We start from the raw sequence: 16,328 nt of genomic DNA, 5'->3' as shown, positions 1-16,328 counted from the left end.
CTAGCCACTCACTCACTCCGCTAGCCATTCACTCACTCCACTAGCCACTCGCTCACCCCACTAGCCACTCACTCACTCCGCTAGCCACTCAATCACTCCACTAGCCACTCACTCACTCTGCTAGCCACTCTCTCACCCCACTAGCCACTCACTCACTCCACTAGCCACTCACTCACCCCACTAGCCACTCACTCACCCCACTAGCCACTCACTCACTCTACTAGCCACTCGCTCACCCCACTAGCCACTCACTCACTCCGCTAGCCACTCACTCACTCCACTAGCCATTCACTCACTACGCTAGCCACTCTCTCACCCCACTAGCCACTCACTCACTCCACTAGCCACTCACTCACCCCACTAGCCACTCACTCACTCCACTAGCCACTCACTCACCCCGCTAGCCACTCGCTCACCCCGCTAGCCACTCGCTCACCCCGCTAGCCACTCACGCACTCCACTAGCCACTCACTCACCCCGCTAGCCACTCACGCACTCCACTAGCCACTCACTCACTCCACTAGCCACTCACTCACCCCACTAGCCACTCACTCACCCCACTAGCCACTCTCTCACCCCACTAGCCACTCACTCACTCCACTAGCCACTCACCCCACTAGCCACTCGCTCACCCAACTAGCCACTCTCTCACCCCACTAGCCACTCGCTCACCCCACTAGCCACTCTCTCACCCCACTAGCCACTCACTCACCCCACTAGCCACTCACTCACCCCACTAGCCACTCTCTCACCCCACTAGCCACTCACTCACCCCACTAGCCACTCACTCACCCCACTAGCCACTCACTCACCCCACTAGCCACTCACTCACCCCACTAGCCACTCACTCACCCCACTAGCCACTCACTCACCCCACTAGCCACTCACTCACCCCACTAGCCACTCACTCACCCCACTAGCCACTCACTCACTCCACTAGCCACTCACTCACCCCACTAGCCACTCACTCACCCCACTAGCCACTCACTCACCCCACTAGCCACTCACTCACCCCACTAGCCACTCACTCACCCCACTAGCCACTCACTCACTCCACTAGCCACTCACTCACCCCACTAGCCACTCACTCACCCCACTAGCCACTCACTCACCCCACTAGCCACTCACTCATCCCACTAGCCACTCACTCACTCCACTAGCCACTCACTCACTCCACTAGCCACTCACTCACTCCGCTAGCCACATACTCACTCCACTAGCCACTCGCTCACCCTGCTAGCCACTCACTCACTCCACTAGCCACTCGCTCACCCCGCTAGCCACTCGCTCACTCCACTAGCCACTCACTCACCCCGCTAGCCACTCGCTCACTCCACTAGCCACTCGCTCACTCCGCTAGCCACTCGCTCACTCCACTAGCCACTCACTCACTCCGCTAGCCACTCGCTCACCCCACTAGCCACTCGCTCACCCCACTAGCCACTCGCTCACCCCACTAGCCACTCGCTCACCCCACTAGCCACTCACTCACTCCACTAGCCACTCACTCACCCCACTAGCCACTCGCTCACCCCACTAGCCACTCACTCACCCCGCTAGCCACTCACTCACCCCGCTAGCCACTCGCTCACCCCACTAGCCACTCGCTCACCCCACTAGCCACTCACTCACCCCGCTAGCCACTCACTCACCCCGCTAGCCACTCGCTCACTCCACTAGCCACTCGCTCACTCCACTAGCCACTCGCTCACTCCGCTAGCCACTCGCTCACCCCACTAGCCACTCGCTCACTCCGCTAGCCACTCGCTCACCCCACTAGCCACTCGCTCACTAGCCACTCACTCACTCACTAGCCACTCACTCACTCCGCTAGCCACTCTCTCACCCCGCTAGCCACTCACTCACCCCGCTAGCCACTCACTCACCCCGCTAGCCACTCAATCACTCCGCTAGCCACTCGCTCACCCCACTAGCCACTCGCTCACCCCACTAGCCACTCACTCACTCCGCTAGCCACTCACTCACCCCACTAGCCACTCACTCACTCCGCTAGCCATTCACTCACTCCACTAGCCACTCGCTCACCCCACTAGCCACTCACTCACTCCGCTAGCCACTCACTCACTCCACTAGCCACTCACTCACTCTGCTAGCCACTCTTTCACCCCACTAGCCACTCACTCACTCCACTAGCCACTCACTCACCCCACTAGCCACTCACTCACCCCACTAGCCACTCACTCACTCCACTAGCCACTCGCTCACCCCACTAGCCAATCACTCACTCCGCTAGCCACTCACTCACTCCACTAGCCACTCACTCACTACGCTAGCCACTCTCTCACCCCACTAGCCACTCACTCACTCCACTAGCCACTCACTCACCCCACTAGCCACTCACTCACTCCACTAGCCACTCACTCACTCCACTAGCCACTCACTCACTCACTAGCCACTCACTCACTCCGCTAGCCACTCTCTCACCCCGCTAGCCACTCACTCACCCCGCTAGCCACTCACTCACCCCGCTAGCCACTCACTCACTCCGCTAGCCACTCGCTCACCCCACTAGCCACTCGCTCACCCCACTAGCCACTCACTCACTCCGCTAGCCACTCACTCACCCCACTAGCCACTCACTCACTCCGCTAGCCATTCACTCACTCCACTAGCCACTCGCTCACCCCACTAGCCACTCACTCACTCCGCTAGCCACTCACTCACTCCACTAGCCACTCACTCACTCTGCTAGCCACTCTCTCACCCCACTAGCCACTCACTCACTCCACTAGCCACTCACTCACCCCACTAGCCACTCACTCACCCCACTAGCCACTCACTCACTCCACTAGCCACTCGCTCACCCCACTAGCCACTCACTCACTCCGCTAGCCACTCACTCACTCCACTAGCCACTCACTCACTACGCTAGCCACTCTCTCACCCCACTAGCCACTCACTCACTCCACTAGCCACTCACTCACCCCACTAGCCACTCACTCACTCCACTAGCCACTCACTCACTCCGCTAGCCACTCACTCACTCCACTAGCCACTCGCTCACCCGACTAGCCACTCGCTCACCCCACTAGCCACTCACTCACCCCGCTTGCCACTCACTCACCCCGCTAGCCACTCGCTCACTCCACTAGCCCCTCGCTCACTCCACTAGCCACTCGCTCACTCCGCTAGCCACTCGCTCACCCCACTAGCCACTCGCTCACCCCACTAGCCACTCGCTCACCCCACTAGCCACTCGCTCACCCCACTAGCCACTCACTCACTCCACTAGCCACTCACTCACTCCACTAGCCACTCACTCACCCCGCTAGCCAATCACTCACTCCGCTAGCCACTCGCTCACCCCACTAGCCACTCGCTCACCCCACTAGCCACTCACTCACTCCGCTATCCACTCACTCACCCCACTAGCCACTCACTCACTCCGCTAGCCACTCACTCCACTAGCCACTCGCTCACCCCACTAGCCACTCACTCACTCCGCTAGCCACTCACTCACTCCACTAGCCACTCACTCACTCCGCTAGCCACTCTCTCACCCCACTAGCCACTCACTCACTCCACTAGCCACTCACTCACCCCACTAGCCACTCACTCACCCCACTAGCCACTCACTAACTCCACTAGCCACTCGCTCACCCCACTTTAGCCACTCACTCACTCCGCTAGCCACTCACTCACTCCACTAGCCACTCACTCACTCCGCGTGCCACTCTCTCACCCCACTAGCCACTCACTCACTCCACTAGCCACTCACTCACCCCACTAGCCACTCACTCACTCCACTAGCCACTCACTCACTCCGCTAGCCACTCACTCATTCCGCTAGCCACTCACTCACCCCACTAGCCACTCGCTCACCCCACTAGCCACTCACTCACTCCACTAGCCACTCACTCACTCCACTAGCCACTCACTCACCCCGCTAGCCACTCACTCACTCCGCTAGCCACTCGCTCACCCCAATAGCCACTCGCTCACCCCACTAGCTACTCACTCACTCCGCTATCCACTCACTCACCCCACTAGCCACTCACTCACTCCGCTAGCCACTCACTCACTCCACTAGCCACTCGCTCACCCCACTAGCCACTCACTCACTCCGCTAGCCACTCACTCACTCCACTAGCCACTCACTCACTCCGCTAGCCACTCTCTCACCCCACTAGCCACTCACTCACTCCACTAGCCACTCACTCACCCCACTAGCCACTCACTCACCCTACTAGCCACTCACTCACTCCACTAGCCACTCGCTCACCCCACTTTAGCCACTCACTCACTCCGCTAGCCACTCACTCACTCCACTAGCCACTCACTCAATCCGCGTGCCACTCTCTCACCCCACTAGCCACTCACTCACTCCACTAGCCACTCACTCACCCCACTAGCCACTCACTCACTCCACTAGCCACTCACTCACTCCGCTAGCCACTCACTCATTCCGCTAGCCACTCACTCACCCCACTAGCCACTCGCTCACCCCACTAGCCACTCACTCACTCCGCTAGCCACTCGCTCACCCCACTAGCCACTCGCTCACCCCACTAGCCACTCACTCACTCCGCTAGCCACTCACTCACTCCGCTAGCCACTCTCTCACCCCACTAGCCACTCACTCCACTAGCCACTCACTCACCCCACTAGCCACTCACTCACTCCACTAGCCACTCACTCACCCCACTAGCCACTCGCTCACCCCACTAGCCACTCACTCACTCCGCTAGCCACTCACTCACTCCGCTAGCCACTCTCTCACCCCACTAGCCACTCACTCACTCCACTAGCCAGTCACTCGCCCCACTAGCCACTCACTCACCCCACTAGCCACTCACTCACCCCACTAGCCACTCACTCACTCCACTAGCCACTCACTCACTCCACTAGCCACTCACTCACTCCGCTAGCCACTCTCTCACCCCACTAGCCACTCACTCACTCCACTAGCCACTCGCTCACCCCACTAGCCACTCACTCACTCCGCTAGCCACTCACTCACTCCGCTAGCCACTCGCTCACCCCACTAGCCACTCACTCACTCCGCTAGCCACTCGCTCACCCCACTAGCCACTCACTCACTCTGCTAGCCACTCGCTCACTCCACTAGCCACTCACTCACCCCACTAGCCACTCACTCACTCCACTAGCCACTCGCTCACCCCACTAGCCACTCACTCACTCCGCTAGCCACTCACTCACTCCACTAGCCACTCGCTCACCCCACTAGCCACTCGCTCACCCCGCTAGCCACTCGCTCACCCCACTAGCCACTCGCTCACCCCACTAGCCACTCGCTCACCCCACTAGCCACTCGCTCACCCCACTAGCCACTCGCTCACCCCACTGGCCACTCGCTCACTCCACTAGCCACTCGCTCACCCCACTAGCCACTCGCTCACCCCACTAGCCACTCGCTCACCCCACTAGCCACTCACTTACTCCACTAGCTACTCGCTCACCCCACTAGCCACTCGCTCACCCCGCTAGCCACTCGCTCACCCCACTAGCCACTCGCTCACCCCACTAGCCACTCGCTCACCCCACTAGCCACTCGCTCACCCCACTAGCCACTCACTCACTCCGCTAGCCACTCACTCACTCCGCTAGCCACTCTCTCACCCCACTAGCCACTCACTCACTCCACTAGCCAGTCACTCGCCCCACTAGCCACTCACTCACCCCACTAGCCACTCACTCACCCCACTAGCCACTCACTCACTCCACTAGCCACTCACTCACTCCACTAGCCACTCACTCACTCCGCTAGCCACTCTCTCACCCCACTAGCCACTCACTCACTCCACTAGCCACTCGCTCACCCCACTAGCCACTCACTCACTCCGCTAGCCACTCACTCACTCCGCTAGCCACTCGCTCACCCCACTAGCCACTCACTCACTCCGCTAGCCACTCGCTCACCCCACTAGCCACTCACTCACTCTGCTAGCCACTCGCTCACTCCACTAGCCACTCACTCACCCCACTAGCCACTCACTCACTCCACTAGCCACTCGCTCACCCCACTAGCCACTCACTCACTCCGCTAGCCACTCACTCACTCCACTAGCCACTCGCTCACCCCACTAGCCACTCGCTCACCCCGCTAGCCACTCGCTCACCCCACTAGCCACTCGCTCACCCCACTAGCCACTCGCTCACCCCACTAGCCACTCGCTCACCCCACTAGCCACTCGCTCACCCCACTGGCCACTCGCTCACTCCACTAGCCACTCGCTCACCCCACTAGCCACTCGCTCACCCCACTAGCCACTCGCTCACCCCACTAGCCACTCACTTACTCCACTAGCTACTCGCTCACCCCACTAGCCACTCGCTCACCCCGCTAGCCACTCACTCACTCCGCTAGCCACTCTCTCACCCCACTAGCCACTCACTCCACTAGCCACTCACTCACCCCACTAGCCACTCACTCACTCCACTAGCCACTCACTCACCCCACTAGCCACTCGCTCACCCCACTAGCCACTCACTCACTCCGCTAGCCACTCACTCACTCCGCTAGCCACTCTCTCACCCCACTAGCCACTCACTCACTCCACTAGCCAGTCACTCGCCCCACTAGCCACTCACTCACCCCACTAGCCACTCACTCACCCCACTAGCCACTCACTCACTCCACTAGCCACTCACTCACTCCACTAGCCACTCACTCACTCCGCTAGCCACTCTCTCACCCCACTAGCCACTCACTCACTCCACTAGCCACTCGCTCACCCCACTAGCCACTCACTCACTCCGCTAGCCACTCACTCACTCCGCTAGCCACTCGCTCACCCCACTAGCCACTCACTCACTCCGCTAGCCACTCGCTCACCCCACTAGCCACTCACTCACTCTGCTAGCCACTCGCTCACTCCACTAGCCACTCACTCACCCCACTAGCCACTCACTCACTCCACTAGCCACTCGCTCACCCCACTAGCCACTCACTCACTCCGCTAGCCACTCACTCACTCCACTAGCCACTCGCTCACCCCACTAGCCACTCGCTCACCCCGCTAGCCACTCGCTCACCCCACTAGCCACTCGCTCACCCCACTAGCCACTCGCTCACCCCACTAGCCACTCGCTCACCCCACTAGCCACTCGCTCACCCCACTGGCCACTCGCTCACTCCACTAGCCACTCGCTCACCCCACTAGCCACTCGCTCACCCCACTAGCCACTCGCTCACCCCACTAGCCACTCACTTACTCCACTAGCTACTCGCTCACCCCACTAGCCACTCGCTCACCCCGCTAGCCACTCGCTCACCCCACTAGCCACTCGCTCACCCCACTAGCCACTCGCTCACCCCACTAGCCACTCGCTCACCCCACTAGCCACTCACTCACTCCGCTAGCCACTCACTCACTCCGCTAGCCACTCTCTCACCCCACTAGCCACTCACTCACTCCACTAGCCAGTCACTCGCCCCACTAGCCACTCACTCACCCCACTAGCCACTCACTCACCCCACTAGCCACTCACTCACTCCACTAGCCACTCACTCACTCCACTAGCCACTCACTCACTCCGCTAGCCACTCTCTCACCCCACTAGCCACTCACTCACTCCACTAGCCACTCGCTCACCCCACTAGCCACTCACTCACTCCGCTAGCCACTCACTCACTCCGCTAGCCACTCGCTCACCCCACTAGCCACTCACTCACTCCGCTAGCCACTCGCTCACCCCACTAGCCACTCACTCACTCTGCTAGCCACTCGCTCACTCCACTAGCCACTCACTCACCCCACTAGCCACTCACTCACTCCACTAGCCACTCGCTCACCCCACTAGCCACTCACTCACTCCGCTAGCCACTCACTCACTCCACTAGCCACTCGCTCACCCCACTAGCCACTCGCTCACCCCGCTAGCCACTCGCTCACCCCACTAGCCACTCGCTCACCCCACTAGCCACTCGCTCACCCCACTAGCCACTCGCTCACCCCACTAGCCACTCGCTCACCCCACTGGCCACTCGCTCACTCCACTAGCCACTCGCTCACCCCACTAGCCACTCGCTCACCCCACTAGCCACTCGCTCACCCCACTAGCCACTCACTTACTCCACTAGCTACTCGCTCACCCCACTAGCCACTCGCTCACCCCGCTAGCCACTCGCTCACCCCACTAGCCACTCGCTCACCCCACTAGCCACTCGCTCACCCCACTAGCCACTCGCTCACCCCACTAGCCACTCGCTCACCCCACTAGCCACTCACTCACCCCACTAGCCACTCGCTCACCCCACTAGCCACTCGCTCACCACACTAGCCACTCGCTCACCCCACTAGCCACTCACTCCGCTAGCCACTCACTCCGCTAGCCACTCACTCACCCCACTAGCCACTCACTCACCCCACTAGCCACTCACTCCGCTAGCCACTCGCTCACCCCCTAGCCACTCGCTCACCCCACTAGCCACTCACTCACCCCACTAGCCACTCACTCACCCCACTAGCCACTCACTCACTCCACTAGCCACTCACTCACTCCACTAGCCACTCACTCACTCCGCTAGCCACTCTCTCACCCCACTAGCCACTCACTCACTCCACTAGCCACTCGCTCACCCCACTAGCCACTCACTCACTCCGCTAGCCACTCACTCACTCCGCTAGCCACTCGCTCACCCCACTAGCCACTCACTCACTCCGCTAGCCACTCGCTCACCCCACTAGCAACTCACTCACTCTGCTAGCCACTCGCTCACTCCACTAGCCACTCACTCACCCCACTAGCCACTCACTCACTCCACTAGCCACTCGCTCACCCCACTAGCCACTCACTCACTCCGCTAGCCACTCACTCACTCCACTAGCCACTCGCTCACCCCACTAGCCACTCGCTCACCCCGCTAGCCACTCGCTCACCCCACTAGCCACTCGCTCACCCCACTAGCCACTCGCTCACCCCACTAGCCACTCGCTCACCCCACTAGCCACTCGCTCACCCCACTAGCCACTCACTTACTCCACTAGCCACTCGCTCACCCCACTAGCCACTCGCTCACCCCGCTAGCCACTCGCTCACCCCACTAGCCACTCGCTCACCCCACTAGCCACTCGCTCACCCCACTAGCCACTCGCTCACCCCACTAGCCACTCGCTCACCCCACTAGCCACTCACTCACCCCACTAGCCACTCGCTCACCCCACTAGCCACTCGCTCACCCCACTAGCCACTCGCTCACCCCACTAGCCACTCGCTCACCCCACTAGCCACTCACTCACCCCACTAGCCACTCGCTCACCCCACTAGCCACTCGCTCACCACACTAGCCACTCGCTCACCCCACTAGCCACTCACTCCGCTAGCCACTCACTCCGCTAGCCACTCACTCACCCCACTAGCCACTCACTCACCCCACTAGCCACTCACTCCGCTAGCCACTCGCTCACCCCCTAGCCACTCGCTCACCCCACTAGCCACTCACTCACCCCACTAGCCACTCACTCACCCCACTAGCCACTCACTCACTCCACTAGCCACTCACTCACTCCACTAGCCACTCACTCCGCTAGCCACTCTCTCACCCCACTAGCCACTCACTCACTCCACTAGCCACTCGCTCACCCCACTAGCCACTCACTCACTCCGCTAGCCACTCACTCACTCCGCTAGCCACTCGCTCACCCCACTAGCCACTCACTCACTCCGCTAGCCACTCGCTCACCCCCACTAGCAACTCACTCACTCTGCTAGCCACTCGCTCACTCCACTAGCCACTCACTCACCCCACTAGCCACTCACTCACTCCACTAGCCACTCGCTCACCCCACTAGCCACTCACTCACTCCGCTAGCCACTCACTCACTCCACTAGCCACTCGCTCACCCCACTAGCCACTCGCTCACCCCGCTAGCCACTCGCTCACCCCACTAGCCACTCGCTCACCCCACTAGCCACTCGCTCACCCCACTAGCCACTCGCTCACCCCACTAGCCACTCGCTCACCCCACTAGCCACTCACTTACTCCACTAGCCACTCGCTCACCCCACTAGCCACTCGCTCACCCCGCTAGCCACTCGCTCACCCCCACTAGCCACTCGCTCACCCCACTAGCCACTCGCTCACCCCACTAGCCACTCGCTCACCCCACTAGCCACTCGCTCACCCCACTAGCCACTCACTCACCCCACTAGCCACTCGCTCACCCCACTAGCCACTCGCTCACCACACTAGCCACTCGCTCACCCCACTAGCCACTCACTCCGCTAGCCACTCACTCCGCTAGCCACTCACTCACCCCACTAGCCACTCACTCACCCCACTAGCCACTCACTCCGCTAGCCACTCGCTCACCCCCTAGCCACTCGCTCACCCCACTAGCCACTCACTCACCCCACTAGCCACTCACTCACCCCACTAGCCACTCACTCACCCCACTAGCCACTCACTCACCCCACTAGCCACTCACTCCGCTAGCCACTCGCTCCGCTAGCCACTCGCTCACCCCGCTAGCCACTGGGTAACCCAGCTCCATATGCCAGGCCACGGACTCTCTATCTCTCTCGTGCGTCTGCCAGTCCACGAACCAGCGGTTTACCCCCCCCCGCCCCCCCCCCCGCAGATTGGCATCGTTGGGCGCACGGGAGCGGGCAAGTCCTCGCTGGCCAGCTGCCTCTTCCGGCTGGTGGAGCCGGCGCACGGAGCCATCCGCATCGACGGCGTGGACATCGCCCGCCTGGGGCTGCACGACCTGCGCTCAAAGCTCACCATCATCCCGCAGGTGAGGCTCGGTGCACAGCTCACCTGCGGACGCAGCTCACCTGCACCCTCACCTGTACACTCACCTGCACACTCACCTGCACACTCACCTGCACACTCACCTGCACTCACGCCTGCACACTCACCTACACACTCACCTGCACCCTCACCTGCACCCTCACCTGCACCCTCGCCTGCACCCTCACCTGCACCCTCGCCTGCACCCTCACCTGCACCCTCGCCTGCACCCTCACCTGCACACTCACCTGCACTCACACCTGCACTCACACCTGCACTCTCACCTGCACTCACACCTGCACTCACACCTGCACTCACACCTGCACTCACACCTGCACACTCACCTGCACTCACACCTGCACTCACACCTGCACCCTCACCTGCACACACACCTGCACACTCACCTACACACTCACCTACACACTCACCTGCACACTCACCTGCACCCTCACCTGCACCCTCACCTGCACACTCACCTGCACACTCACCTACACTCACCTACACTCACACCTGCACTCACACCTGTACACTCACCTGTACACTCACCTGCACACTCACCTACACACTCACCTGCACACTCACCTGCACACTCACCTGCACTCACACCTGCACTCACACCTGCACCCTCACCTGCACACTCACCTGCACACTCACCTGCACTCTCACCTGCACACTCACCTGCACACTCACCTGCACTCTCACCTGCACACTCACCTGCACTCACCTATACACTCACCTACACACTCACCTGCACACTCACCTGCACACTCACCTGTAAACTCACCTGCACACTCACCTACACACTCACATACGCGCTCACATGCTACTGGGTACCACCGCAAGGGGGTGGCGATGTTGCTGCTGCTGCTGTGTGGGATCTAGCCTGGTGCATCAACCAGTCATCTCGGTCATCTCGGTCAGTCGACCCGTGGCACCTGCTGGGTCTGCCCCGTGACCTCCTGCCAGCGGGCGTTCAACACTTCACGTGGTAGCCTCAAGGTGCACATGGCCTGGCACAAGCATCGTGGTGACGTCACCCCTACCTGCCCCCGCCTCCCCTCTCCCCCAGGACCCCGTGATCTTCTCGGGGTCCCTGCGCACGAACCTGGACCCGCTGGGGCAGCACGGGGACGAGGCGCTGTGGGCGGCGCTGGAGCAGGCGAACCTGGGCGGCTTCGCCCGCGGCTTGCCGCAGGGCCTCACGCACCGGCTCAGCGAGGGGGGCGACAACCTCAGGTGCCGCCCCGACCACGAGCCCCGTGCCAGGCTAGGTGCAGGAGGAGGATGGGGCTGGGGGGACGGACGTTGGCTGCCGTGCCAGGCTGTGTCTGTGTGTGCCAGGCTGTGTCTGTGTGTGCCAGGCTGTGTCTGTGTGTGCCAGGCTGTGTCTGTGTGTGCCAGGCTGTGTCTGTGTGTGCCAGGCTGTTTCTGTGTGTGCCAGGCTGTGTCTGTGTGTGCCAGGCTGTGTCTGTGTGTGCGAGGCTGTGTCTGTGTGTGCCAGGCTGTGTCTGTGTGTGCCAGGCTGTGTCTGTGTGTGCCAGGCTGTGTCTGTGTGTGCCAGGCTGTGTCTGTGTGTGCCAGGCTGTGTCTGTGTGTGCCAGGCTGTGTCTGTGTGTGCCAGGCTGTGTCTGTGTGTGCGAGGCTGTGTCTGTGTGTGCCAGGCTATGTCTGTGTGTGCCAGGCTGTGTCTGTGTGTGCCAGGCTGTGTCTGTGTGTGCCAGGCTGTGTCTGTGTGTGCCAGGCTGTGTCTGTGTGTGCCAGGCTGTGTCTGTGTGTGCCAGGCTGTGTCTGTGTGTGCCAGGCTGTGTCTGTGTGTGCCAGGCTGGATCTGTGTGTGCCAGGCTGTGTCTGTGTGTGCCAGGCTGTGTCTGTGTGTGCCAGGCTGTGTCTGTGTGTGCCAGGCTGTGTCTGTGTGTGCGAGGCTGTGTTGTGTGTGCGAGGCTGTGTCTGTGTGTGCCAGGCTGTGTCTGTGTGTGCCAGGCTGTGTCTGTGTGTGCCAGGCTGTGTCTGTGTGTGCCAGGCTGTGTCTGTGTGTGCCAGGCTGTGTCTGTGCGTGCCAGGCTGTGTCTGTGCGTGCCAGGCTGTGTCTGTGCGTGCCAGGCTGTGTCTGTGCGTGCCAGGCTGTGTCTGTGTGTGCCAGGCTGTGTCTGCGCATCCCAGCCCTCCCATGCGGCCGCGTGTCTGTCAGCCCGTGTCAGGCCCGTGTCTGTGCGTGTCAGCACAGGCCGTGTCTGTCAGCGTGTGTCTGTGCGTGTCAGTGCGCGTGTCAGTGTGGCAGCCCGCGTGTCTGCGCATGTCAGCCCACGTGTCAGTGCGCGTGTCTGCGTGTCAGCGCGCGTGTCAGCGCGCGTGTCAGCGTGTGTCAGCGTGTGTCAGCGTGTGTCAGCCCACGTGTGAGCCGGCGTGTCTGTGCGTGTCTGCAGCGTGGGGCAGCGGCAGCTGCTGTGCCTGGCGCGCGCTCTCCTGCGCGGGAGCCGCGTCCTCATCCTGGACGAGGCCACGGCGGCCGTCGACCTGGAGACGGACGGCCTCATCCAGAGCACCCTGCGGGGAGCCTTCCACTCGCAGACCGTGCTCACCATCGCTCACCGCCTGCACACCGTCATGGACTACACGCGGTGAGCCTCGCTCACCACCATCGCTCACCACCATCGCTCACCATCATCGCTCACCATCATCGCTCACCATCATCGCTCACCATCATCGCTCACCACCATCGCTCACCATCATCGCTCACCATCATCGCTCACCACCATCGCTCACCACCATCGCTCACCATCATCGCTCACCATCATCGCTCACCACCATCGCTCACCACCATCGCTCACCATCATCGCTCACCATCATCGCTCACCACCATCGCTCACCACCATCGCTCACCATCATCGCTCACCATCATCGCTCACCATCATCGCTCACCACCATCGCTCACCATCATCGCTCACCATCATCGCTCACCACCATCGCTCACCACCATCGCTCACCACCATCGCTCACCGCCATCGCTCACCATCATCGCTCACCATCATCGCTCACCGCCATCGCTCACCACCATCGCTCACCACCATCGCTCACCACCATCGCTCACCACCATCGCTCACCACCATCGCTCACCATCATCGCTCACCATCATCGCTCACCACCATCGCTCACCATCATCGCTCACCACCATCGCTCACCACCATCGCTCACCATCATCGCTCACCATCATCGCTCACCACCATCGCTCACCATCATCGCTCACCACCATCGCTCACCATCATCGCTCACCATCATCGCTCACCACCATCGCTCACCATCATCGCTCACCGCCATCGCTCACCACCATCGCTCACCATCATCGCTCACCACCATCGCTCACCACCATCGCTCACCATCATCGCTCACCACCATCGCTCACCATCGCTCACCACCATCGCTCACCGCCATCGCTCACCATCATCGCTCACCATCATCGCTCACCACCATCGCTCACCACCATCGCTCACCACCATCGCTCACCACCATCGCTCACCATCATCGCTCACCATCATCGCTCACCACCATCGCTCACCATCATCGCTCACCATCATCGCTCACCACCATCGCTCACCATCATCGCTCACCATCATCGCTCACCATCATCGCTCACCACCATCGCTCACCATCATCGCTCACCACCATCGCTCACCACCATCGCTCACCACCATCGCTCACCATCATCACTCACCACCATCGCTCACCACCATCGCTCACCATCATCACTCACCACCATCGCTCACCATCATCGCTCACCACCATCGCTCACCACCATCGCTCACCATCATCACTCACCACCATCGCTCACCACCATCGCTCACCACCATCGCTCACCACCATCGCTCACCACCATCGCTCACCATCATCACTCACCACCATCGCTCACCACCATCGCTCACCATCATCACTCACCACCATCGCTCACCATCATCGCTCACCACCATCGCTCACCACCATCGCTCACCATCATCACTCACCACCATCGCTCACCACCATCGCTCACCACCATCGCTCACCATCATCACTCACCATCATCACTCACCACCATCGCTCACCACCATCGCTCACCATCATCACTCACCACCATCACTCACCATCATCACTCACCACCATCGCTCACCACCATCGCTCACCATCATCGCTCACCATCATCACTCACCATCATCGCTCACCACCATCGCTCACCACCATCGCTCACCATCATCGCTCACCATCATCGCTCACCACCATCGCTCACCACCATCGCTCACCATCATCGCTCACCACCATCGCTCACCACCATCACTCACCACCATCGCTCACCATCATCACTCACCACCATCACTCACCATCATCGCTCACCATCATCGCTCACAACCATCGCTCACCATCATCACTCACCACCATCGCTCACCACCATCGCTCACCATCATCGCTCACAACCATCGCTCACCATCATCGCTCACCATCATCGCTCACAACCATCGCTCACCACCATCGCTCACAACCATCGCTCACCACCATCACTCACCATCATCGCTCACCACCATCGCTCACCATCATCACTCACCATCATCGCTCACCACCATCGCTCACCATCATCGCTCACAACCATCGCTCACCACCATCGCTCACCACCATCACTCACCACCATCGCTCACCACCATCGCTCACCATCATCGCTCACAACCATCGCTCACCATCATCGCTCACCATCATCGCTCACAACCATCGCTCACCACCATCGCTCACAACCATCGCTCACCACCATCACTCACCACCATCGCTCACCACCATCGCTCACAACCATCGCTCACCATCATCGCTCACCATCATCGCTCACAACCATCGCTCACCACCATCGCTCACAACCATCGCTCACCATCATCACTCACCATCATCGCTCACCACCATCGCTCACCATCATCGCTCACAACCATCGCTCACCACCATCGCTCACCATCATCGCTCACAACCATCGCTCACCACCATCGCTCACCATCATCGCTCACCACCATCGCTCACCACCATCACTCACCATCATCGCTCACCATCATCGCTCACAACCATCGCTCACCATCATCACTCACCACCATCGCTCACCACCATCGCTCACCATCATCGCTCACCACCATCGCTCACCATCATCGCTCACCACCATCGCTCACCACCATCACTCACCACCATCGCTCACCACCATCACTCACCACCATCGCTCACCATCATCGCTCACAACCATCGCTCACCATCATCACTCACCACCATCGCTCACCACCATCGCTCACCATCATCGCTCACAACCATCACTCACCATCATCGCTCACCACCATCGCTCACCATCATCGCTCACCATCATCGCTCACCACCATCGCTCACCACCATCGCTCACCACCATCACTCACCATCATCGCTCACCACCATCACTCACCATCATCACTCACCACCATCGCTCACCACCATCGCTCACCACCATCGCTCACCATCATCGCTCACCACCATCACTCACCATCATCGCTCACCATCATCGCTCACCACCATCACTCACCACCATCGCTCACCACCATCGCTCACCACCATCGCTCACCATCATCGCTCACCACCATCACTCACC

General features: G+C 60.6%; 1 protein-coding gene across 1 annotated transcript in view; it reads left to right on the top strand.

Annotated features, from left to right (window-relative positions):
- Positions 1 to 16,328, top strand: part of LOC144737059 (ATP-binding cassette sub-family C member 2-like) — a 115,378-nt gene that overhangs the window by 96,114 nt on the left and 2,936 nt on the right. The window contains exons 39-41 of the mRNA XM_078619708.1: positions 10,566 to 10,724; positions 11,790 to 11,956; positions 13,144 to 13,338. Of these exons, the coding sequence (XP_078475834.1) occupies positions 10,566 to 10,724; positions 11,790 to 11,956; positions 13,144 to 13,338 (521 nt within the window). The remainder of the gene's footprint in view (positions 1 to 10,565; positions 10,725 to 11,789; positions 11,957 to 13,143; positions 13,339 to 16,328) is intronic.

This window comes from Lampetra planeri, chromosome 64 (genome assembly GCF_965212315.1).
Source record: "Lampetra planeri chromosome 64, kcLamPlan1.2.h2, whole genome shotgun sequence".
NCBI classification, from domain to species: Eukaryota; Metazoa; Chordata; class Hyperoartia; order Petromyzontiformes; family Petromyzontidae; genus Lampetra; species Lampetra planeri.
The sequence above is the reverse complement of the archived record's forward strand: the minus strand, read 5'-3'. Positions and strand labels throughout refer to the sequence as shown.